Source organism: Panulirus ornatus, chromosome 4, assembly GCF_036320965.1.
Source record: "Panulirus ornatus isolate Po-2019 chromosome 4, ASM3632096v1, whole genome shotgun sequence".
Classification (NCBI taxonomy): domain Eukaryota; kingdom Metazoa; phylum Arthropoda; class Malacostraca; order Decapoda; family Palinuridae; genus Panulirus; species Panulirus ornatus.
Genome location: NC_092227.1, coordinates 81,762,852 through 81,789,011, shown reverse-complemented (window position 1 = coordinate 81,789,011; position 26,160 = coordinate 81,762,852). Strand labels below are relative to the sequence as shown.

Here is a 26,160-nt window from a genome sequence, read left to right as displayed (position 1 = left end):
ACAGGAATTCAAACAGCAACAGAGCACTGGGTCTTTCCTAGGCTGTTTGTGATAGTGGAAGAGATATGAAACTCATGGACCAGTATAGTGCGGGGTAGAAAGACATGGATATTTCAGAGACAGTAGCAACGTTGAATTTTTTCATGTCACTAAGGAGGCGCAGATGATATATTGAAAAAGAACACCGTTTTTCGTTATTATTAATGGCGCAGTTGATTGTGTAATGGCTTTATGCCTAAAACTCCTTAGGGTTTTATTTTGCTGTCTTCAGCAGTTTATGCTTCATACTGACGTTATACTTGGACGTTTAACACTCTTAGTTTCACTTCGCAGATTCTCGTAATTTGGTCAATAATGTTCGTTATTGGTCTCTGGTCTCTTTGTAATTTCTCTTCCACTGCTTTCTTACACAACAGACACTTCGTTGTGTCATCGTTCCACCAATGTGGCTTTGCAACGAAAAAGACCATCCACTACGAGTGGGCATCTTTCATTTCCTCCACTGCGTTGAACGCTTTACTGAAGCTCATTGAAACAACATCCATATCGCTTTGATTAATGATATCATCCCAAGTTTGACTGACAGGAGCAATGCGAAGGTCTGTAAGATTTGTAAGTTTTGTTGTCAGGAGCGATACCATCTTTAAAATTTTCTAGTCTGAAATCAGGTATTTTTTTTTTTTTTTTTCCATGACTGTCATGTTGACCAGCAATGCTGAGAGTTAACTCAAAAGTAATTTGCCGTAGGTCACTTGTACCAAGCACTTTTCTCCAACATATGTATATATATATATATATATATATATATATATATATATATATATATATATATATATATATATATATATATATATATATATATATATATATATATTATCCCTGGGGATAGGGGAGAAAGAATACTTCCCACGTATTCCCTGCGTGTCGTAGAAGGCGACTAAAAGGGAAGGGAGAGGGGGGGGGGGGGGGGGGGGGAATCCTCTCCTCTCTTTTTTTTTTTTTTTTTTCAATTTTCCAATAGAAGGAACAGAGAAGGGGGCCAGATGAGGATATTCCCTCAAAGGCCCAGTCCTTTGTTCTTAACGCTACCTCGCTATCGCGGGAAATGGCGAATAATATGAAAGATATATATATATATATATATATATATATATATATATATATATATATATATATATATATATATATATATATATTATCTCTGGGACTTTAAAAGCTTTTACGAAGGTGGCTGATTTCTGAACTTTGATTCCTTAGCTTACATTTTTAATGTTGCATATCTTTTTTTTGTTTTTGTTTTTAAACGACACCTATATAAATATAATCATCTATTACCTTTGTTCCCACCTACCTACCGGCTCACTTACAAACTCTGCATTTAAATTCTTCCTATTCGTCAGACCAGCCACCATCAATACTTATTTCTTTAGCCACTGAATAATCATCTAGTGAATATATAGGTTATGGAAATAACTAACCAAAATGCTATAGTTTTCTTTCATTTATATTTGTACCCAATGAAAAGAAGAAAAATAATGTGATTAAAGAAAAAAAATCGTGTACAGTTATGAAACTTTATCAAATGGTATTGATTTTTCTTAAATTCATCCCAGCTCAAAGCTTAAAATAAGACTTTATTTTCAGCTCAAGCTTTAACGTGTCTAAAACACTCATAATACATAGAGGAAATGCTAATCATAACCTAAAGACATTGCAAGTCTGATATTTGAATATACAGTTATACCTTGAAAAGAATTCTTTTCCCTCATATCTCTATCCTTTATGTTTTTTAAAGACTTATATTGTTCTTTATGAGACTTGGCTGCGATTATTGTTTATAGCGAACTATATACCTGACTAGTATATAGCACACGACAGCTATAGTTGGTTCATTAAGATGATTAGTGGAGCGACATATCTCTGGCTGCCTGGCAACACTGCTGATGCACCGCATTCTTGCAGTTTGCCGCCATCTCATAATTTTTAGGATCTTTAAGATCAGTCAAAAGCATCTATCTATCTATCTATCTATCTATTTATATATATATATATATATATATATATATATATATATATATATAGATAGATAGATAGATAAATTTGTTGACTCCACCTAAAATTCTAATGGAAAAAACAAACCTATGCACTGTGGTACATGAAAAATGTCTTAAAATAGTTTCTCTCATAAACTCAGGCACCACTAAAACATACAACACATTGTTCGGTATATATTACACAGAAACAAAGCTTAAGTCTAAGTTACCTTCTGTGACTGGATAGGAACAATGAATTTAACTGCTTCTCTTTGATATCACTCTCTAACAACAAAACAATCATTTTCCGCAAACTTTTGGGGAAAACATGGCAACAGAATGGGTATGTGAAAATACATGAGCCACTTCTGTAATGGAATCCTATTCGAATATTAAGTAGATAAATTTGATATTTATTCAAAATCATACCTATATTTCTTTGCTGTTAATAGTCATGCTCTTATCTATTTTGATATACTTTTGCTGCATTGACCAAAGAGCAAGATGATTTACTGATCAGTTATTTTGAATAGATTTAACGTATTCACATTTCATGACATGGTGCTGCATGTGTGAGTGTAAGTCGTCTTAGAATTATTCTGAATTCCTTTCCTTTTTTTTCCGGCAGTTCAAAAGCTTAAACCCTAAACAACCAGTCAGCCATCTGCTGACAATCTATTTCTAGAATTAGCTTTCATTCCTTTGATACATCAGGAAAAAAAGTCGACTGTGGCGGTGGAGTAAATCGAAATGAGTAATGTAAAACCTCGACCCAACGAAGTTAGGAAACAAAGGACGCTGTCCGTTAATCTAGAGAAAGTAGTCCGTATCGAAACGGACATGTTACGGTAGTTCGCGGATGAGCCGTATGGCGGCGTCTTCCTCAAACCCAGTTGACAACACATCGTCGACACTGTGCACATTTTTGCTTTCGTGTCAGTGCTCGTAGTTACGTTCCTGCCATAAGAAGTGAACTGGACTAAGGTACCATGGCCCCTTAAAGATAGTGGTGTGAAAAGAGAGCGAGTGCAGTATTGTCAAGTTAGAGTTTGACGGATCAGATGCCCTCGTGCGTGTGGAATATTGGGTGAAGGAACAATGTCAAGTATTTTTGAGGATAAGTTAAATCTGAAACTCTTTTCATGAAAGTTTAGTGTTGATGTTCCAACCAGTGGTTCATCGTCAGTTGGAGGCAAAAAGAACGTAAAAATGGCACAAGGGAAAGATGTTGAAAAAACAGCACATAGTTCTTGTGGACTAAACGCTCGTGGTGTTGAACTACGCTGATCCTCCTTCAGCACAAGCCTTTATCAGTTAGAGGCTTTTGGAGCATCACAGCTTCTCACTATAACCCTCAATATAGGCCACAGGAGCCCTACTGATCCTCAGACTTGGAATAAGAATTATTTTGGGTCGCCCCTATCGATTACGGCATTATAATCAAACTCATCCATCAAACACATCAGGTAAGCAAAGATACTTTGAATTATATTATGTACAGTAATCTACAATGTTCATCTTATGTTAGTGTATAGTCTTACCGTAGTATATGGCCATTATGAATTATAAAAACATCATAATACACCATCCAGAGGTTATAGACAATCATCGTTAACAGACTCCCCCATTTCTTTTTTTTTCGTCTGTCCGTTAAATCAAAGTTGTACTGGAGTCTTCTCATGAATTTGAAGGGATTTGGTAACAACAGTACATTATCCACATGCCGGACTTTGTTCATTGTATTACAGAATTATCAGGTCTCAAGGGAATCTGTCTCAATCTCTCGAGAGTATTTTTCATTAAACTCCATTCACTATTACCTATTTGACCGTCTGGAGCAATCAATTGTTCCATTGAAGGCATCTGATTGACTAAAGATGGTGCAGTACTTCCTCTTGAAGAACACCGTATGGACTTGAGCCTTTCGAAGGCTATAAAACTAAGGAATCAAAATGGAGCCTTACTGATTTTCTATAAGTACGTTCAACCCAAAACCCCGAGCATCTTGAAAAGCTCTATCTCTCTTACTATATCAAGTGTCTGGGTGTCTTTTAATGATGTTACTTCAGGTCATTCATGTAGATTACAAACTGTCTATCAAGCCATTGCTAGTAAACTGTGTGAACCATGGACTGAATTCAGTTGACCTGGGCTACATTTTAACTATTGGAATCGTTAGACTGAACTTAGTTTCTGGATTGTTTAATTTCTGAGGGGTTGTTCCAGGATACATGAAGCTATCAACCAACACAGCATTAGTAAAGTATGGTCTTAGTGCAGTGTATTGCTCTCAGCAGTATTGAGGCCGCCATGTACAAGTACCTACCATTTTGTGTGAGAAGCTGCATCAGTTTATGAAGCTTAACATTGGTGAACTCTTGCATTCTGGTATATCCTCTGTCTAATAGCCGTCACGAGGCCATCATATATATATATATATATATATATATATATATATATATATATATATATATATATATATATATATATATATATATATATATATCCCCTGGGGATAGGGGAGAAAGAATACTTCCCACGTATTCCCTGCGTGTCGTAGAAAGCGACTAAAAGGGGAGGGAGCGGGTGGCTGGAAATCCTCCCCTCTCTTTTTTTTTTTTTTTAATTTTCCAAAAGAAGGAACAGAGAAGAGGGCCAGGTGAGGATATTCCCTCAAAGGCCCAGTCCTTTGTTCTTAACGCTACCTCGCAGACGCGGGAAATGGCGAATAGTGTGAAATATATATATATATATATATATATATATATATATATATATATATATATATATATATATATATATATATATATATGTAATTCCCCTGGCCGATTCATTTTCAGTGGTTTAGTTGACTGGCAGCACACACCCCGTAGAAGAACACATATCTCCAATTTGCTTTGTCCGTTCCTCCTCACACCCTCATGCATGTTCAATCCTGAACACACAGTGTTTTTCACTTCGTCCTTCCAAACCCAATCGGTCTTCCCCTTCTTTTTCCCCTCCATTTGTAATCCTGTCTCTCATTGCACCGCAGCTCTCTTAATGATCTTGGATGCTCTTCTCTGGACCTTTTCAATCAAATCTTTGTGCTTCTCTAAGTGAGTAGGATGTTGATAACTCATCAAACAGCTCCCTATCCATGTCCTTAAATGCAGTGCTGAAATTTGCCAGAGGACAGTTTGCCTCCTGCACACAGTTCTCCTGACGTGGATCTCTGTCGACAGTTCATCATCGAGCAGAGGTATGGGGAGGCTAGCGAAGCATCACTAATGGGACCAGAGCCATACAGAGGAAGGACACAGCTGCCACAGCGGCTGCACCGTCGGGGTCTTTCGTCGTGGTGACGTGGAGAGTAGTCTTTTGAGGGTCACTGGTTGTAGTTCTCGCGGTCGAAGTAGAGTCGATGTCTGAAGGTGCAGTGACCGTCGGGTCGGTGGTCGTAGGGTTGGTGGTTGTAGGGTTGTTGGTTGTAGGGTTGGTGGTCGTGATGGAGGTCGTAGTGGTGGTTTGATCTGGAATATCTGAGATCTGGAAGACGTAGAATATTGAAAGATTATCTTTTTTTTTTTTTTCATACTTCATCGCCGTTTCCCGCGTAAGCACGGCAACGATAGGGACAGAGGAAGAATGGCCACAGTTGCTCATATTCATTCTCTAGCTGTCATGTGTAATGCACCGGAACCACACCTTTCTGTCAACAACTAGGGCCAACAGACCTTTCCATGGTTTACCCCGGACGCTGTACATGCCCTGGTTCAGTCCATTGACCACGTCGACCCCGGTATACCACATTGTTCCAGTTCACTCTATCCCGTGTACGCCTTTCACCCTCCTGCATGTTCAGGTCCCGGTCTCTCAAAATCTTTTTTCGCTCCATCACTCCATCTCCAATTTGGTCTCCCCGTTCTCCTTGTTGCTTCTGACACATACATATCCTCTTTGTCAACCTTTCCTCACTCATTCTCTCCATATGTCCATAACATTTCAGCAAACCCTCTTCAGCCTTCTCAACCACACATATATTTCCTCGATCAAACAACCTTACACTACATGTCCTCAGACGTTCCATTTCCAGCACATCCACCCTCCTCCACACAGCCTTAGCTCATGTCTCGCATCCATAGAATATTGTTAGGACTGCCATACCTTCAAACATATCCACTTTTGTCCTCGATAACGTTCTCTCTTTCCATGCATTCTTCAGCTCTCCCAGAACCTTCGCTCCCTCCACTCACCCTATGACTCGCCACTGCTTCCATGGTTTCATTCGCTGCCATGTCCGCTCTTATTTATCTAAAACACTTCATTTCCTCTAATTTTTTTCGTTCAAACTCACAACCCAACTAACCAGTCCCTCAACCATGCTAAACCTAATAATCTTTCTTTTATTCACCTTTATTGTCAAGTTCCTCCTTTCACATACTCTTCCAAACTCAGTCACCAACTTCTGCACTTTCTCATTCGAATGAGCCACCAGTGCTATATCATAAGCAAACAACAACTGACTCACTTCCCAGGCCCCTCACATCCCCACAGGCTGCATAATCATCCCTCTCTCCAAGTCTCACATTTACCTCCCTCACCATCCCATCCATAAACAAATTAAACAACCATTGTGATATCACTCACCCTTCCCGCAGACCGATCTTCACTTGGAACCATTGATACTCCTGTCATCCTATTCGTACACATGCCTAACGCCCTTGATAAAAACTCATTGTTTTAGTAGCTTTCCTCCAACACCATATATTCTTAAGACCTACCACAAGGTATCTCTATAATATCTACCGTATGCTTTCTCCAGATCCATAAATGCCATATACAAATCCATCTGTTTCTCACATTGTTTCTCACAAACATTCGTCAATGCAGACACCTGATCCACACATTCCTTACCACTTCTGAAACCACACTGTTCCTCCCAGTCTGATGTTCTGTACATGCTTTCACCCTTTCATTCAATATTTTCGTATACAACTTACTGGGTACACTCAACAAACTCATACCTCTTTAATTTGAACACTCAGCTTTATTTCCCCTGCCTTTATACAATGACACAATATGTGCATTTCGCCAATCCTCTGGCACCTCACCATGATCCATACGAACACTAAAAAGCCATACTAACCAGTCAACAACACAGTTACCCCCTCTCTTAACAAATTTAATAATGATACCATGCACTCCAGCCTCTCTGCCAATATCATCCTACGTAAGGCTTTCAACACCTCTCTTCACCAAACCAATCTCCATGACTCGCTTCGCATATCACCCCGACCCAAACACCCGATATCTGCCACCCTGTCATGAAACACACTCAACAGTCCTTCAAAATAGACATTCCATCTCCTCACTTCATCACTACCTATTACCACTTCTCCTTTTGCTCCTTTTACCGATGTTTCTTTTTGTTCTCTTGTTTTACATATACTATAAACCTTCTAAAACATCGTATTCTTCCTGAAATTTAGTGATACTCGTTCACCCCAACTTTCATTTGCCCTCTTTTTCAACCCCTACACCTTATGCTTGACCTCTGTCCGCTTTCTTTTATACATACCCTTATCGCTTGCACTCATTTCCTGTAAGTTTGCCGTTTAAACGCCTCTCTTTTGTCTTTTACATGCAACTTTGCTTTTTCAGTACATCGCTCTTCTTCCTTTCTAATCTGCTTATCCCACACCTTTCGCATGCCACATTTATCTCTCGCATTTGCCAGCAGTGCTTCCCTAAATACCTCCCATTCCTCACCGCTCCTCTTGCTTCATTCTACACTCAATCACTCCTGGTATTTCTTCACACGTCTCTTTTTCGAGCTCACTTACTTTCACCAATCTCTTCTCATCGACTATGTTACACTTTTTCCGAAAATATTTTCATATCTTCACCCTCGTCTCCATAGGATAGTGATCAGACATCTCACAAGTTACCATTCTCAGCACATTTACATCCAAAGGTCTCTCTTTAACACGCCTATTAATCAATATGCAATCTTAAGGTGTTCACTGATCCTCTCTCTCTCTCTCTCTCTCTCTCTCTCTCTCTCTCTCTCTCTCTCTCTCTCTCTCTCTCTCTCTCTCTCTCTCTCTCTCTATGTGTGTGTGTGTGTGTGTGTGTGTGTGAGTGTGTGTGTGTGTGTGTGTGTGTGTGTGTGTAATCGGTAATTTTATAGGAGAAAATACAAGAAAAAAATATATGTGATTTTGATGAATATCATATATAATGAGATTTATCTTAATGTTTCTCTTAACATTTACGGTAAATACAACTGTTGTACATGAGGGACTGTCTGTACATCACTGTCAAAGGGAAATATTCCTTAGCTTACCTTCACAATGACGGGCGGTGAGGGAGGACCCTGTTGAAAAGAAAAAGATCTTTAGAAGCACGCAACACAGTGAAGGCTTCCCCCTTCCCCCTCCCTCATCACTGAGTACATAACACTGCATTGTCAGCCAGCCTCCGTACCACCCACTCCAACAGTTTACGAAAGGAAGTGAAATATGCTGAGTGACGCGAAGTTAAAGAGGAGAAACTCCTATTGTTAAGTTGACATGACATGCGACGACCAGGTAAATAAGAAGTTTTTTTTTTTATCATAATTTGATTCTATGTTTTTTGTTCATGAAGGTTGAAGATGAGGTTAGGTTTAGCTTTATTTATTGTTGAGAAGAAAGGTTTTGAAGGGGTCGAAGATTTGAAGGGTGCTTGTTGCAGGGATCTTTGGAGTGCATCGTGGAAGAGAAAGCTGAATGAAAGAGATATGAAAATCAGAATGGTCAAAGACCCCATTACTTATCCCAGGTGTTCCCATGTCAGCCAATCAGATTGATTCAATATATTCGTCTTAAGGTAATCTTTTCGTTTTTGAGATTGGGTTATAGCTAGCCAATAACATACTCAAGGTCTGTACCTTCGTGAGTGTTCAAGGTGGTTATAATAGCTAGGCTACAGCATACTCAAGGTGTGTACCGACGTGAGTGTTCAAGGTTGTAATAGCTAGGCTACAGCATACTCAAGGTCTGTACCGACGTGAGTGTTCAAGGTTGTAATAGCTAGGCTACAGCATACTCAAGGTCTGTATCGACGTGAGTGGTCAAGGTTATTATAGCTAGGCTACAGCATACTCAAGGTCTGTATCGACGTGAGTGTTCAAGGTGGTTATGATAGCTAGGCTACAGCATACTCAGGGTTATAGCTAGCCAATAACATACTCAAGATCTGTACCATCGTGAGTGTTCAAGGTGGTTTAATAGCTAGGCTACAGCATACTCAAGGTCTGTATCGACGTGAGTGTTCAAGGTGGTTATAATAGCTAGGCTACAGCATACTCAAGGTCTGTAACGACGTGAGTGTTCAAGGTTATTATAATAGCTAGGCTACAGCATACTCAAGGTCTGTACCGACGTGAGTGTTCAAGGTGGTTTAAAGTTTTAGCTCATCTTGGGGGTTTGGATCTAGTACTTACCACCACTGCCTCGGAGCTGACGTAGGCGACAGCGATGTAGAGATCTGGGTCTCCTGGACTGAAGGGTAGGACGACGGTCTGGCTGGCGGCGCTCGCTGGGGCCTCGCCCGACCCGTCCAAGGGCTGTCGAGACATTAAGACAACAGAAGGTGACAGCAACAGTAAGTTTAAAGATTCAAAACACATCCACCAGTGTTGTCTCTTCAGTCGAGTCAAACAACTTCTTTGCCTAAGGAAAACGGGAGCTTCTTCCAGGATGAAATGTATCTGTGGTAATGAGTGCTTATGGAGCCTATGTATAAGGAAGCTGCTGCTGCTGTTTCTGGTTGTTTGATTCACCAGGTGTGTCCTCCGTTCCATGTCTTACGAACGGTTCGATATCGGATGAGGCCGCCCGAAGAATAGGAGACAGCATCAGTCACGTGACAAGTCTCAATACATAGAAAACGGTAAGGATAATGACAAGATATGAGAGAAAATGGATGGAAAAAGTTTATTTTTCATACTTGATCGCTTTTCACTGCGTTAGCGAGGTAGCGCCAGGAGCAGACGAAGAGAGTGAGTTGAGTATCGTATGGTAAACATAAAGATTTGTACAAAATAGAAAACGGTAGAACATACACAACTAACAATCGTAAAAGTCTATATGGCAGAATATGTAGTTTTCTGCAAAGAAGAAATACAAGAAGATGAAATAAACGTAAAGTTCACGTATAAAGAAAGAAAGGGAAACATACAGGAATCAGGAAGAAAACGGGAAAAATGATTTTCGAAACATACTGTAGATGAGATATTGAGGACAATATGTGGTGTGAAGTGGTTTGATCGAGTAAGTAATGAAAGGGTAAGAGAGATGTGTGGTAATAAAAAGAGAGTGGTTGAGAGAGCAGAAGAGCTTGTTTTGAAATGGTTTGGTCACATGGAGAGAATGAGTGAGGAAAGATTGACAAAGAGGATATATGTGTCAGAGGTGGAGGGAACGAGAAGTGGGAGACCAAATTGGAGGTGGAAGGATGGAGTGAAAAGAGATTTTGAGTGATCGGGGCCTGAACGTGCAGGAGGGTGAAAGGCGTGCAAGGAATAGAGTGAATTGGAACGATGTGGTATACAGGGGTCGACGTTAGAATATTTAGAGTATGTTAGATACACTAGAGATGGAGGCCTCCACGAGCTTAGAACTCCCTCCCTGTATAGTACAAGTACATAATTACACACACACACACACACACACACACACACACACACACACACACACACACACACACACACACACACACACTGATAGACACCTCAGCTACGAAGGTCAGTCACAACATGTTGCTCACCTGAAGGGCGTCCTTGAAGTTCTCCCGTAGCCGGGCAAGGCTGCTGTGGTATCGGATCATGTACTTCTGTTGACGAAGGCAAAGTCGAATGAACCATAGCAATGCTCAGTCTTCATCCCCCCTTAACAAATTTGTACCTTACTCTTTACATAGTTTTATCTCAAAGAACTTTTTTTTTTGTTTCACAACGTACTTTTGATCCAAAATGTATCTGTAAAATATAGATTCGAAGTCCATTTATCTGGAATGAGAGAACGTTTATGGTCTTAGAATAATCTTGAACACCTGGAGAATGAGTTAGATTTTTTTTTCGACTGATGGTTATGACTTATGTAAGAGTCTTAATGACCCTGGAAAACGATAGGTCTGTAAATCCAAATAACCGACGAACGAACCTACGCGCTCTTTTGTACAAGTGGGTATCTCTTTTAAACCCATTTTGTACAAACTGATGCTTCTGTGAAAGTTATATCTGAGACACAATACCTTCGCCAAGAGTTCATTTAATCTATACAGTGGTCTGCTCAGTAACTATACATACACTGCAAAATCCAAAAATGTAGTGATCAGTAAATGCATAGAGTTTAAACCCTAATATCTTCTCATGGAAGCCAGAGGTATGCCAAGCCAAAAGCAATCAGATGTGTCAGTACTTACATTGCAGTCTGACTCTATCCCGTCTAAAACACTGTGTAACTAATCACAGTCAGCCAGTGATAACTGGGATTGACTATGTGACCTTGTGTAAACTCTCAGACCTCAGAAAGACAGTAGGTCAACTGTCAGGATGACTGCATGCCATTTCTCGGTCCGATCGCCTCTCACCAGTTCTTACGACGACTGGATAATAGACTCTCTATACGACTTGCATGGCAAAATCCTTGAAGATGAATGGATGTGAACTCTTACATAAGGTTAACCAGAATCTTCTGAGGTGGAAAGATTAGGGCAGGAGCAACCAAGGGACGACTACTTTGATCTTCAGACTCGTTTCCCGAACTTTCAGTAGAACAAAATCTACAACGACGAAGGAGATTAACATGAATAATGATATGTGAGATAGGATTGTATTCACTCCTACCACCTGAATAAACAGTTTTGATATATGTAATTACTTCTCCCGCCTGTGGTAAGTGGCGTCGGGGACAAAATGAAATATGGCCTTAATTGCCAACGTCCGCTTTTGTTAGCTGTCATGTGCACGGGTACGGTGCCTCATAAACCCCTTACCATGCTTGCTGCATCCTTCTGCGCCACACCACCCCAGGTGATGAGGACCTCCACTGTGTCCCCGACGACGGTGAGGGGGTGACTCTGGTCCGTGTTGGCCTCCACCACACGCGGAGGCAACTCCTGTAACACACAAAGGCGGCGTTACTTCACTCTCTCTCTCCCTGATCTTCACGATTAGTCTAAAACCATATGACCCATCCCAGGCGTTTTTTGACGTCCTTGATATCAAGGACACAGGTGGTTCTCTCACGTACAGGGCACGTGATGACGACGGTCTAAGGCTCCGGGGAAAATCGCCCCTCCCTTAACCCATGGGACCTTAAGCAAAACCTCGGTCCACAGGCTACACCTACTCTCTCTCTCTCTCTCTCTCTCTCTCTCTCTCTCTCTCTCTCTCTCTCTCTCTCTCTCTCTCTCTCTCTCTCTCTCTCTCTCTCTCTCTTCTCCTTGGTAACTTTGGCTATATTTATTCCTGCGTGAATCACGGAAAACTAGAACTGATAAAGCTTAGATAAGAATGGTTAAAGAAAAAATGTGATGTTTATGATAACTGATCAGAAAAAGATAATCATCGAGGGAAGGAAAGTTGCGTTAGATACACCAACATTCATGAACGAATGTATTAAGTCTACCCCTATACACCATCACCCGTCATCATGTTTGTTGTTCTCTGTAGAAGGAGACATCGTGAATTGGGTCTTCGCTACGTCCCCGATAGACCCTGTTCACTTCACCCTTGGCAAAGGTATCTTCAAGACTACGCCCTCAATCCCACTGGCCTTTCTCTTGTTCCTTACATATCAGGTCAAAGGGCATTTCACCACATCCTTAGCTATCGTCTTTCCTACACCCGCGACACCTATTGCCTCTACATCGAAACGAAACAAAAGCAAAATGTTTCCCTCATGAGGAGGGAGGCAATTTGTTTCTGCTGTTCCTCTTTTTTTTTTTTTTCAGTAATCATCACCCTGACCCTGGTTTAACGAAGCTACATTTGACGTGACTCGTACGGGTTAGGTATACGGCCAGTGGCGTCAAGAGCGGTGTGAAGATCAAGATGCAGTGAAGATAGCCTTTGACCTGACCCATAAGGGATGAGAAAAAAATAATGTTGTTAAGGATGGAATGAAAGTGAAGGTGTAATGAAGATCAGGGTAGGGTCAAGAAGCTTCTGACCTGACTGACCCTTTGGCCATCAGTGTCGAAAGTCTTGTGAAGATGCGCTTGTCAAGGGGTTAAGTTAATGATTCTGGCTTCAGGACATCGGTGTATTGAGGCTACAGGACATTATTGCCCCTTCCAGTGAGCTCAACACATACACTATGTGTTGAGCTCACTGGAAGGGTTAACGACGAACTCACGTGAGAGAGTGTTTTATTGTCAAGCCTCTTGCGTTGTGAGAATAGCACACACCACAGTGAGACGTGACCTCTGGCAAGAGCTTCGTATATTTGGTCCAAGTCAAAATTCCAACTGGTGTTGATTCTTTAGCAATCGTGACAGCCTATGCAGCTGCCACAGTTCAAAACAATGCAATTTTGTGGGATAAGAACTGAATGATTGTTATGGACGACTGGGATAAGGGCGGATGTCGATGGACAAAGCGAACTGATATATGTTGCGAGAGACGAATGGGACTAAGACCAGTAAATCACCTCAACATTCCTGGTAATCTTGGTGGTGTAGGGGCGTCTCAGGATTTGGTTGATGACCACGATCCTCAAGCTGCTCCCTTCGGCGAAGCTTCCACAACAGAGACCCTTGGAAGGGTCTCGGGGTAGCACGCTCGACTGGCTCCCAGGACCGCCCACTCTCGCCCTCCCCTCAGTATCCGACGACCTGAAGCAATTGTTATTATATTCAGTAACGTAGATAGGCGGAAAGGCAATATCAAACGGAAGAAAGAAATTCAGAAATAGACAAACGACGGCGGACATAGATAAAGACGCACGGATGAAAAGAGATTCAGACGGAGGTTGCTCACCTGTGTAGGGCGTCGGAGTTGAGGTACGAAGTCTTAGGCTTCTGTTGGATAGAGAGTCGAGTGACGGTGAGGTCCGTGCCGTCCGACCAGCTGCCACCCACTGTCGCAGACCACACCCCATCACGAGCACGGACGTCCACAACTACAGGAGACATTCTTCGTTAGTAAAGAGGACCACGCAGTGAAAGAAGTCAGTAGGGCCTAAGAAGACCATCACGAGAGACGTCAGTTTATAGATATGGTTGTATGTTATTGTCGCCAGGGAGGAGGGCGTTTATCAAACCTTACTCTTGTTGCGTTATCTTCCTATACACTTTTTGCCCTACTCAAACTCTGCTGCATCTGTTATCCCTCCTTCGTGTTCCCTCCTTCCATGCATCCTTCCTCCTCACCTCCTTTTCCGTCATCCAGTAAGGTGAGTGTCTGGGTCCTCACATCTTTGCCGTCGCTCAGTTCCACCTCAGCCTCCACCATCACGTCCTCCACTATACCGCGGGGGTGCGAAATCTGACACAAATTACCCCCCAAAAATAGAGAGATATTATTAAAGATAAAAGGAAGATAATATGGTCTGTACAAGGGTTTCAGTGGCACAAAATAGCTTCCAAACAGGAGAGTACAACTATATCATAAATTAACCATTCACTACTGGTAAAAAAGGTAGACTAGATAATTCGAGAGATCAGATTATAAAAAGATTTGAGGAGATTGATATGGCCTAGACATGGGGGTGTGATAGTACAAAATAGCGTGTCATAATATTGATACAATTAGGCTACGTAGATGGCACTGATATCCATGGTGATTTAATGGTACAAAACATAAGGCATTTTACTGAGAGAATCATGTGTATGGCAAAGAAGAGAAAATGAATGGAACAGAGTAACTGTGCGAAGCAACTTTGATAAGAATTTGGTTGCGAAGAAAGATTTATTTTTGATAACGAAAGAATGAATTCAATAATGCATCCAAATAAATGGGAGTTCAATGGTCAGTAAAGGAGTTATTTATGGCAGTGAATGTATTTCCAAATGATTCTGGAAGTGTTGAGGATGATGAAAGAACAGTAGTTTCAAAGATCCTCGAAGTGAAAGAGATCGGGAGCCGAACTTGGACGCAAGAGATCTGCAGACGAGAAGAGAGAGAGAGAGAGAGAGAGAGAGAGAGAGAGAGAGAGAGAGAGAGAGAGAGAGAGAGAGAGCAAACACTCTTGACTAAGAGTTCCTGAAGGGCAGTGGTTAGATTACCTACCGAACTAGACTTTAAATAAATGTAATAAAGAATTGTATTAGCCACTTGATGGTGGTTTGATCGAGTACTATAAGACGACACACTGGGATTATTTGCGATCTGACGATTCCTTTTGCTCTTCGAGTAAAGTAATATAACTTATCCACGCCACTGCACCACCTGTGGACCCACCAACATCATCTGCATCGATCACTGACCCACTTACACCCCTCTATACCCCTCACTGACCCTTCTAAATCACATGCATGGATCGTTGACCTGCCTGCCTGACCTAACCACCCACTGACCCACCTACAACACCTGCACCACCCACTGACCCACCCACACCACCTGGACTACACAATGACCTGCCCACACCACTTGCTCCGCCCAGTGATCCACCTGCATAACCCACTGACCCAATCATACCACAGATCCACCCACTTACCCACACCACTTGCACAGACCACGGATCCACCCATACACACACAAACACACACACCCCTCACTTGCACCACCCACCGATCCACCTACACCACCCATCTGCACCACCCACTGACCCACCTATACCACCCACCTGCACCTCCCACCTGCACCACCCACCTGGCAGAAGAGGATGATGTTGTTAGCCTCGGGGATGTTGGCCCTCACCCTGGCCTCCTCAGAGGACCACACGTCCACCATCACCTGCGGGAGAGGAGGACCACGTCACATGACGACACGGGAGGACCACGTCACATGACGACACGGGAGAACCACGTCACATGACGACACGGGAGGACCACGTCACATGACGATACGGGAGGACAACGTCACATGACGACACAGGAGGACCACGTCACATGACGATACGGGAGGACCACGTCACATGACGACACGGGAGGACCACGTCACATGACAACACGGGAGGACCACGTCACATGACAACACGGGAGGACCACGTCACATGACGACATGGGAGGAACACGTCACATGACGACACGGGAGGACCACGTCACATGACGACACGGGAGGACCACGTCACATGACGACACGGGAGGACCACGTCACATGACGATACGGGAGGACCACGTCACATGACGACACGGGAGGACAACGTCACATGACGATACGGGAGGACCACGTCACATGACGACATGGGAGGAACACGTCACATGACGACACGGGAGGACCACGTCACATGACGACACGGGAGGACCACGTCACATGACGATACGGGAGGACCACGTCACATGACGACACGGGAGGACAACGTCACATGACGACACGGGAGGACAACGTCACATGACGACACGGGAGGACCACGTCACATGACGATACGGGAGGACCACGTCACATGACGACACGGGAGGACTACGTCACATGACGATACGGGAGGACCACGTCACATGACGACACGGGAGGACCACGTCACATGACGACATGGGAGGAACACGTCACATGACGACATGGGAGGAACACGTCACATGACTGCACGGGAGGACCACGTCACATGACAACACGGGAAAAACCACGTCACATGCAACACTCAAAGCCATCCTACGTGTAACAGTCAGACCCACGACACATACAACACTCAGGGTTACGTCACATCAGAGCCACTTTACATGCAACACTCACAGCCACGTTACATACAACTCCCGGAACCACGTCGCATACAACACCCAGAACCACGTCACGTACAACACTCAGAACGACGTCACATACAACACCGAGAACCACGTCATATACAACACTCAAAACCACGTCAAATAAACTGAGACAGAATGGGCAACTCAGGCCCTAATCAAGGCCCTCCCATTAATGCTAATATATATATATATATATATATATATATATATATATATATATATATATATATATATATATATATATATATATATATATAAGGATGAATGAGCAGCTGGATTGATTGTGGACCGACAGCCGCAAACAGGATTCGAACATATCCGCTCGACCTTGGGCAGCCCCACGTAAAATGCGTCACGGTCAGGAACGCTAACTTCTACACCACGGAGGTCCAAGTACGTCCTTAGAAATGCAAGGTTATCATGAATACTCGCCTGATGAGGGTAGACTTCGTCAGCAGCTTGAGTACGGACTTCAGTCCCTTTTAAGTCATTGTACCCAAGAGGTTGGGAGGGTCGACGTATTCAAGTCTTTTAAGTTGTATTGAAGGTGTTAAGAGTTGTCGTATTTAAGGGGTTAAATCGTCGTAATCAAGGGGTCAAGCCGTAGTTTTCGAGGGATTAAGTCGTCATTCTACGGGGGTTAACTCTTCCTTCTGCAGGAGGTCAACTCGTCCTACTACAGGGGGGGGTCAACTCGTCCTACTACAGGGGGGTCAACTCGTCTTACTACGGGGGGTCAACTCGTCCTACTAAAGGGATCACCTCGTCCTACTACGAGGGTCAGTTCGTCCTACTACGGGGTTAAACTCGTCCTACTACAGGGGGGTCAACTCGTCCTACTACAGGTATCAACTCGTCCTACTACAAGGGTCAATTCGTCCTGTACTACGGGGGTCAACTCGTCCTACTACGAGGGACAATTCCTCCTATACTACGGGGGTCAACTCGTCCTACTACTGGGGTCAACTCGTCCTGTTACAGGGGTTCAGCTTGTCCTACTACAGGGGCTCAACTCGTCCTACTACGGGGGTCAACTCGTCCTACTACGGGGGGGTCAACTCGTCCTACTACGTGGGTCAACTCGTCCACTACTACGGGGGTCAACTTGTCCTACTACGGGGGGTCAATTCGTCCTATACTACAGGGGGTCAACTCGTCTTACTACGGGGTCAACTCGTCCTCTATTACGAGGGTCTACTCATCCTACTCCAGGGTCTTTAAGATGCCTCACCTGTGGGTTAGTTGCGTCTTCTTCCACCACACTCCACATCACCTTCACCTCCACTTGCGCTCCTCCTCCGTTCCTCACAGACAGCTTGTATTCTAATGCATAATCCACCGCCTGAGAGCAAGTGTATGACGGTAGAATCCACAATAGAGAAAAATGCAATAATTTTGGAGGGGCTCTATATTTCGGCCCAGTACCTCGGACTGTCCCCAGGAAGAGAGGTGCTAATATAGGATATAGGCTGATATATAGAGCTCCCAAGTGAGAAATTTTCCCTCTCAGGCTCAGCCATCTGTTCTTGACGCTAACTCGCATATGCGGGAAATGGAAATGATGTATGAAAAAAAAGTTTATAAAGATTCTCGATCCTTGTATTTCTTATTAATCAGAGTTCTTGATGAAGTATATATATCACAGGACCGATTAATTATCAAATTTATAAATCTTTTAGATAATATTTTTTTTTTTTTGGCGAAGGCGAAGAATGTTTTAACTTTAATTATGTATCGAAATGATTTAGATAAAAGTTGAAAAAAAGTTTAAGGCTTTTCGTCTCTTGTTTTGACATTATCTTTCGTCTTGAGAGGCCATATACTCACGGTTGTGGTTGGGAAGTACACAAACACTCCGGAGTCGGATTTGACGCAGTAGAACTCAAAGTTCTCCATATTCGCCGCCTCTGCACAGGAGATCTCCCGGAACACCATCGGGTGGAAAATGAAGACTTCAATTTCACCCGGGTTGAATGGGGTCATGCTCATGAAGCCGTTGACCTGACTCACCAGGTGGTTCTGGAGGGTGATGACCTCGAAGTTGGTCTTCTCGTTGGGCGGGACCACAATCTGGCCCGAGCCATACTGCAGGAGGGAGGGGGTGAGGTCTGAGGCAGTGGAGGGTAGTGCTGGATTTCTATCCTTAACGTCTGCTATTTGGTTAGAGTTGTAAACTGATGATGAGATTGGTCTAACGCCATTGAGGGGTCACGTGAGAGTTGTAAATTTTTGAATAGATTAGTCCACTAAAACTGTTGAGTTCTAAAGTAAGAGTTGTGAATTAATGGTTTGATTGGTCTAAGACTATTGAGGGTCAAGTGAGAGTTGTAGATTGTTGGATAGATTGTTCTGACACTATCGAGGGTTACGTAAGAGTTGTAATGATCACATCGTCAAGGGAGATGTGATCATTACACGAAAGTGCACTTAGTAACTTATTGTATTTCATTTTCCTTGTGGTTATCAGTGTATATATATATATATATATATATATATATATATATATATATATATATATATATATATATATATATATATGTAAAACCTACATTTGTTCATTATCTCTGTATTCCTGAAGATACCAGTTATCTCGAAAGCGCTCGAATCTACGTGTTTCATTTTCCTTGTGACGGAATCAAGCGTTGTTTTGTGATCGATGCGCAGATGTATAGAGTGTTTTAAAGTATGATCATTAACATCGTTTTGGTATAGATTAAGAGTTTTCAAAAGTTGATGGTATTCCTGCTCTGAACTCAAGCTGTCCACTTTCTCCTCTACATGACACATTAGCTGATCGGAGGACGCTTCATGGCCATAAGTTTGTGGCGGCTCGAGAGGTACCTCGTCCATTTGAGTGATGCACTCGGAGCCTAGTATACGTAGGTGTACCTGGTTGTGTGCAGGGTTACAGAACTGCTCCGACGAAACTGTTTTCAGTCATTTATATCTTTATGGCTCATTGGTCATGATTACCATGTAGAAAGCCTCTTTCTTTGAATTCTCGAATCCTTTTCCCTTGGAGCTTCGAAACATTGTATTGTGAACCACTGTGCTACTGGCATACAAAAACTCGAACCGCTATTCAGGGAAGTATAGAACCACAATCCCATGAATTGTTGTTGTGTTTTTCCAGTTAAGTCATAAACCCTCGTTCCGCTGTTTCTAAAGTCCTCGAGCAAGAATACTTCGAACCGTTTTACATTCCAGCCTTGTAAAATCTCCCATCAGAATTCACTCGTGTCATCCCTGTGCTCGAAAAATAGATTCGGTCAATTTTCATCTCATAAGGTTAAAAGCATTTGACGTTCAGAAGCAAAACAAGGATATTTAGTCTCAGTTTGTTACGGAAATCTAATCCAAGTCTAATTGCTTGGCGCTCAGGACAGAAAGAGAGCGCTTTGGTTCGATAAATGAACGGAAGAAAGGATATGTGGAATTGCATCCATCCAGCTCCCTCAAAACTTACTCCTACCTCAAAACTCACTCCTACAGAAGTTCAGAGCAGTCAAGTACCTATTCAACCAGTCCAGTCATCTCCTGTTACCGTGTAAGTCTTATTAAGTTTTGCCTTATCTATTTTCTAAATGTATATCTGGACATTTTCGTTTTCTTACTTCTGTTTCTGTAGATATTCCAATGAAAGTTGGAATTTAGGAGTTTCTAAGAACATCTCTCTTTGTCATTGTCTATTAGTAATCTTGCCCTCCACATAGCTCCTTCATAACGGATTATCATACGTCAGTTCCAGTTAAGATTGTGATCTAGGCCTGTACTACACCTTTTTATTTGGCTCGTATTCTTTTTTTTTTTTTTTTTTTCCAAATCCAAATGGACTTGATTACCTCACATGGCCAGATAATCGACGACGATGAAAAAGGAGATGTGATAACAAACTATAGATATTGTTTTCCCCCATCTCTCGAATATTTCCAAATTTATCATAAGGCTACGATGCTTCGAACTTTTATTTATACCCGTGGTTCATATCCCTCCCCACTTATCGCACACCATTGGGATTTTCTCGGGTTTATCAATAGTCTTTCTGTTATCTTTGTTGATGGTAGTTGTTCCCTCACACCAGAAGGTGTCCTTAGCTTTCGAATGATCTCGAATAATCACTGTAATTCGATATACTTTGTTTCATAAACGCTCATGATAATCTCTGCATGAAGGTACACGAAGAGGCGAACCCTGTCTCGTGTTCTCGAATCTACGAGTCACTGAATTCCTAAAACTCGTTGTTTGTGCTCGCAATTTATATTTCCATTTTCTATGATGATCATTTATGTTTACTTTTGTTCTTCAGGGTTTATTCTGTTTATTTGCGTTTCAGCGCACCTTTTATGAAAGTTGATTCGCATTGCCTGGAATCCATGTTAGCTGTCTTTATCAGCACCGTGACTGTTTATGGCTTAATTAAAGCTTAAATGAAAAATTATGAAACGTAAATCATACTCGGTAATATGTTAGACTCCTTTGTTGTTTTACACGTAAGCCTCTTGAATATACTTCAGTAAAGTAGAACATCATTTACACTTACTTTCTGTATCTTGTATTTACGTCTTTATCTTTACCTAATTCATCCTGATTGCACCACAAGCGTCTTTGTCAACTCTTTGTATTATTCAAGATGTTCAAAAAAAAGGTTAGAATCATAGTGAATCTGCTTCACTTACTAGTTTGTGGTCGTCGAAGGTATGCTGTCTGAGATACTTATCCAAGTCGTCCAGTCAGTTTAGGGGTAGAGTCGTAGAAGAGCCCGCCGGAGTCCTGAAGGAGCGGCATCAGGTTCACGAGTTGTTCAAGAACACCATCGGGATTCAGAGCGAGCAACTTGACCCTCTTATTCAACAGTGTGTCCTGCAAATGTCAAGGATGCATGACCTTGTCGCTATACCTGTTGATACCCTTATACTTACTGTCTACCCTGTAGGGTACGTAGGTACGTATATGTACAACCCTTGAGCATGACAATACGACCCTTGGACACGACGGTGACGACCCTGAATCACGACGGTACGATCCTTGAGTATCATGTCTGGCTTTTTGAACTTGACGCTCACGTGACACTTCAAAGTCCATGACATTATACCTACGGGGTCGTGCCCTCGTACTCAAGAATCGTTCCATCGTACTCATGGATCGTGCTGTCGTGCTCAACGATTATACCCGTCGCACGCAATAGGTTAAAGCACTGGCCTCAATCAACTTCACAGTGGCGGAACTCACAGAAAGAATAGGTCCACAAAGAGTGGCTGCTCGTAATGAAGTTGTATGTTGCTGAAGTGCTTTATTTGTCATTATGAGACGAGCTCAGATCCCTGTCTCTCACTAGCTAAAGACTATAGACCTGGGTGTGGTTAGTGGGTGTTGGGCTGTCATGTATTACACTGGGTGAGTTTGGTGAATCGATCACGAAGTGAAAGCGGATAAAGGTAAGACTTAGTGTTTGAAGGGGATGGCAGGTCAGGGGGACGAGGTCTTTTTGGTCAGAGAACGCCAGTGCGGCTGACTTTAAACAGCTGTGAGGAAAGATTAGTAAGGATGTTACTCGAAAAAGGTGAAGTTAAGAGTAGAATCATGCAAGGAAAACGAATAGGTTAGTGTTGCACTGAAAGATCTAGTGAATTGAGAAAATTGACGGGAAGAATGTGCAAGAAGCTTGCCTGAAGGAGTACTTGTTCCAACGCTGATGTATGGATGCGTAACCCAAGTGTATATAGGTCAGGATGAGTTAAAAGTTAGGGCAGTAGAGATGGACAAGTTGCGTTCAATAGCTGGAAGTAGTAGGAGGACAGACTGAGTTAAGACTGAGTAGGTAATGTGGTGTAAAGAAGATCAGTGAAAATACTAAGATAATTTTTAGGGGTCGGATAGATAGAGTTGTTTTTGTTATGGAGTCGGTGTGAATGGAGACATTGATCTCAATTGGCGAATCAACTTTGTGTGTATAAAATGAACGTGTAAAAAGCATTTTATAGATACAGAAGTCCATGTCTCACTCTAACATGCTGGGTATGGGTTGAGGCCTGTGTGTGATTGCTGAGGTTATGCGTATCTGATCCACCCCATCGCACTGGGAATAGAATGAATGAGAATAGATTGATAGATAGGTAGGTAGATGGAGAGATACTACAGAACGACGTTGTTATCCTCAATACCCTTCTTAGGTCTCGCAATCTGTCTCGTCAACTCCTACATAAAGTCTCCTTCCATAACAGCGTCAAATTTTGTCCTACATAGTAACCTGTCATTACGCACTGTTGGACATATTACATCAGAGTGACTGTGTTGCTGGTAATCATTCAAGAAACAAATGAACCTCAAAAGAAGTTGGCAAAAGTTCAGTGGTTCAGAGACTCACGCTCTTGATCAAGTCGACCTCGTGTTTCGAAGCCGTGTTCCACGTCAGGGCCACCAGTATGGTGCCGGGCTCGTACCGTACCCAGCTGTTCACGAGGCTCATAAGGGCTTCTCCCAGGGGCATCGTCCCACCTGTTAAGCGGTCATTCTCATCTGGCATGTAGCTGACGATGGTGCTGACATCTGCAGAAAGGTGTCGTGTCAGTTCAGAGACGATTCAACTCCCTGAGCACGATAGTCCAATCCTTTAGGACATAGTAGCTCTTACGCCCGATGGCCTAGCCTTTGGCTTGATCCTTACGAAGGTCAGGTTTGAACAGTAGGCCGTCCAACTCAAAGAGTCGTACTGTCGTACCCAACGGTCGTACCATCGAACTCAAGGGGTCAGAGGAAATGAATATACATATACCTTACGTAAGTCTCAGTAAGGCCACAGTGTCGTGGCGAGCAGACAGAAACGTATCTACATAGTTAAAGGAGAACCTACGATTGTCCTTTCACATGAGCGTCAGAATCAGGTGTAGATACGCTGGATCTTGCCTATCTGAAGAGGTGTTCTCCTTCCCTCAAGGGAATCTAAAGCCTGGGTATTAAGATTCTTTAGAATACCGTGGAGAAGAGTACATTTACATTTAAACTTTTCGCATCTCTCTCTCTCTCTCTCTCTCTCTCTCTCTCTCTCTCTCTCTCTCTCTCTCTCTCTCTCTCTCTCTCTCTCTTGCTTTTTAGTCCACTGATTTTAGACACTTTACCACGAAATACTGAAGTAGAAAAATTTGTCCAATATGAATGAATGCCGGTGGCACTCTACCCAGGAACTTCACTCACGACTCTTACCGTCAACTGACGCGAAGGACATGTCCTTAAGAATCTCCATCTGGCCCGCGAGGTCGGCCCTGAAGGTGGCCAGCCCGAGCTGAAGTGATCCATACAACTCGATGTTCTTCGTGACGACTTGTCCCAACAGGTTTTTCGCCCGTTCAGCCTGGTCCTGGGGACGAGGGAAATCAAGAAGAGGTTGAGGTGAGGCAGTACAGGTTTATCCTTGGCTTTTTAAAGGAAGGAAGAAGAAGGATGGGTCAGGAGAGAGAGAGGGAGAGACAGAGTTCGGTAGGAGCTGGCAGCTCGTCCGTCGATGCTTCAAGGGAAAAGAACTGACAAAACACGAAAACCTATAAAAAAAAGAAGTTGGTCATGACACACCCAGTTACTCAGGTCAACCCCAGCCACCTGACCCTCCTTAATCACTCTCCCTTACAAGGGTTACGACCAGACATAGCAGACAGTGCTTGGCCTAGAAGATATGTGTTGTACGGCGGGAACCAAGTGTGTTGTTGGGATTTAGATAACTTCGTGAAGTACTGGCACCTGATGAGGTGAATTGTCTCCACGAGACATGTCGTTCCACATGCATAGAAAAATTACATGTTAAATAAAGTGTGTGAACTCCTGCTGAAGTGCTGTTTCACCTTCGTACTATCATCACGGACAAGTGTGATCATCGTCATCATATATATATATATATATATATATGTATAAATATATATATATATATATATATATATATATATATATATATATATATATATATATATATATATATATATATATATATATATGCCAATCCCTTTTCTTAGGGACAGTTGAATCAGTGTAAGCTTAAACCCAAAGTCAGAAGTATCGGAGGCGAAACAGGCAGATGAAAACGGGTGCAAGATTAGAGGCACACTCCATTAGGACACAGTTTGGAATACCATCCCATCCGTATACCATATTCATCTGTAGATAGAGAAATGCCCTCTGGACCTCCTGATGAGAGGATGCAGAGGCTGTGGATTACTGGAATCGTCTAAAACAGAGTGAGTCAAGAAGATTTCGAAAAAGTGTGGTATTATCAACAAGAGCGACAATGGGAGTGGTGTCTGGATGAAAAAGCGAGAAATGGTGGATCCACCTAAAACAGTTACAGGTGTCCTTGATTATGGGCTAGAAAATATATCAGTTGGGAAATAAGACAGATTCACATACATAACTTACCACTGAAGTAGGCGCGTCGAACAGGAAGAAAAGCCTAGCTTGTGGCGCCTTATGGTACGTTATCTTCGGTTGTGAGGGCGTAGCGCCTTCAATGGTGTTTCTGTGTGGGTTACAAAAGATGGTAGTAATAGCTTCATATGGCATAACGTATTTGCAATATATTGAATACACAATTCTGGTTTCCTGGGTCACTTTCTCATAGTTGTATACACGATGTATGTATGTCGATATAAAACCAGAAGTTAAAATTGGCATCTCCATCCCAGTTCTGTATCAGTGGAAAGCCAAAGTAGCTAAACTGTTGTGAATGAGTTTTTTTTTTTTGGCTTTATGAAAATACACAAATTTCAGGATCTATAGAAAGCCAGACTATGGTGAAACAGCTTATCAAGAAAGAATTATATTTTCCTATCGATTCATACGTCCGTCTACTGTCAGTGTCCATAGGATGTAATCCCGTGGTGTATCGGTTAGCTTTCCTGACCATGACGCATTCACGGGCCGCCCACGGGTCAAAGCGCATATGTTCGAATCCTTGTTGCGGCATTCGGTCCACAGCCAACCCTGCTGTTCACCTCTAGGGGTTGGTCGATAAAATGGGTACCTGGCTCAGGCTAGGATATATATATATATATATATATATATATATATATATATATATATATATATATATATATATATATATATGTATATATATTTCTTTCTTTTTCTTTCAAACTATTCGCCATTTCCCGCATTAGCGAGGTAGCGTCAAGAACAGAGGACTGGGCCTCTGAGGGAATATCCTCACCTGGCCCCCTTCTCTGTTCCTTCTTATGGAAAATTAAAAAAAAAGAAAAAAATATATGATTGATTT

At 42.5% G+C, this 26,160-nt stretch overlaps 1 protein-coding gene across 1 annotated transcript in view; it reads right to left on the bottom strand.

The window, feature by feature from the left end:
• Positions 1 to 3,315: 3,315 nt before the first annotated feature.
• The window catches only part of LOC139764873 (calcium-activated chloride channel regulator 1-like), a 39,589-nt gene continuing 16,744 nt past the window's right edge, over positions 3,316 to 26,160 (bottom strand). Inside the window, 15 exon segments of the mRNA XM_071691914.1 lie at positions 3,316 to 5,561; positions 8,362 to 8,391; positions 9,502 to 9,624; positions 10,827 to 10,894; positions 12,056 to 12,179; positions 13,715 to 13,898; positions 14,044 to 14,185; positions 14,436 to 14,550; positions 15,877 to 15,960; positions 18,136 to 18,246; positions 18,732 to 18,989; positions 21,621 to 21,764; positions 23,269 to 23,450; positions 24,105 to 24,258; positions 25,305 to 25,404. Coding sequence (XP_071548015.1) covers positions 5,286 to 5,561; positions 8,362 to 8,391; positions 9,502 to 9,624; positions 10,827 to 10,894; positions 12,056 to 12,179; positions 13,715 to 13,898; positions 14,044 to 14,185; positions 14,436 to 14,550; positions 15,877 to 15,960; positions 18,136 to 18,246; positions 18,732 to 18,989; positions 21,621 to 21,764; positions 23,269 to 23,450; positions 24,105 to 24,258; positions 25,305 to 25,404 — 2,095 coding nt within the window. The 3' untranslated portion in view covers positions 3,316 to 5,285.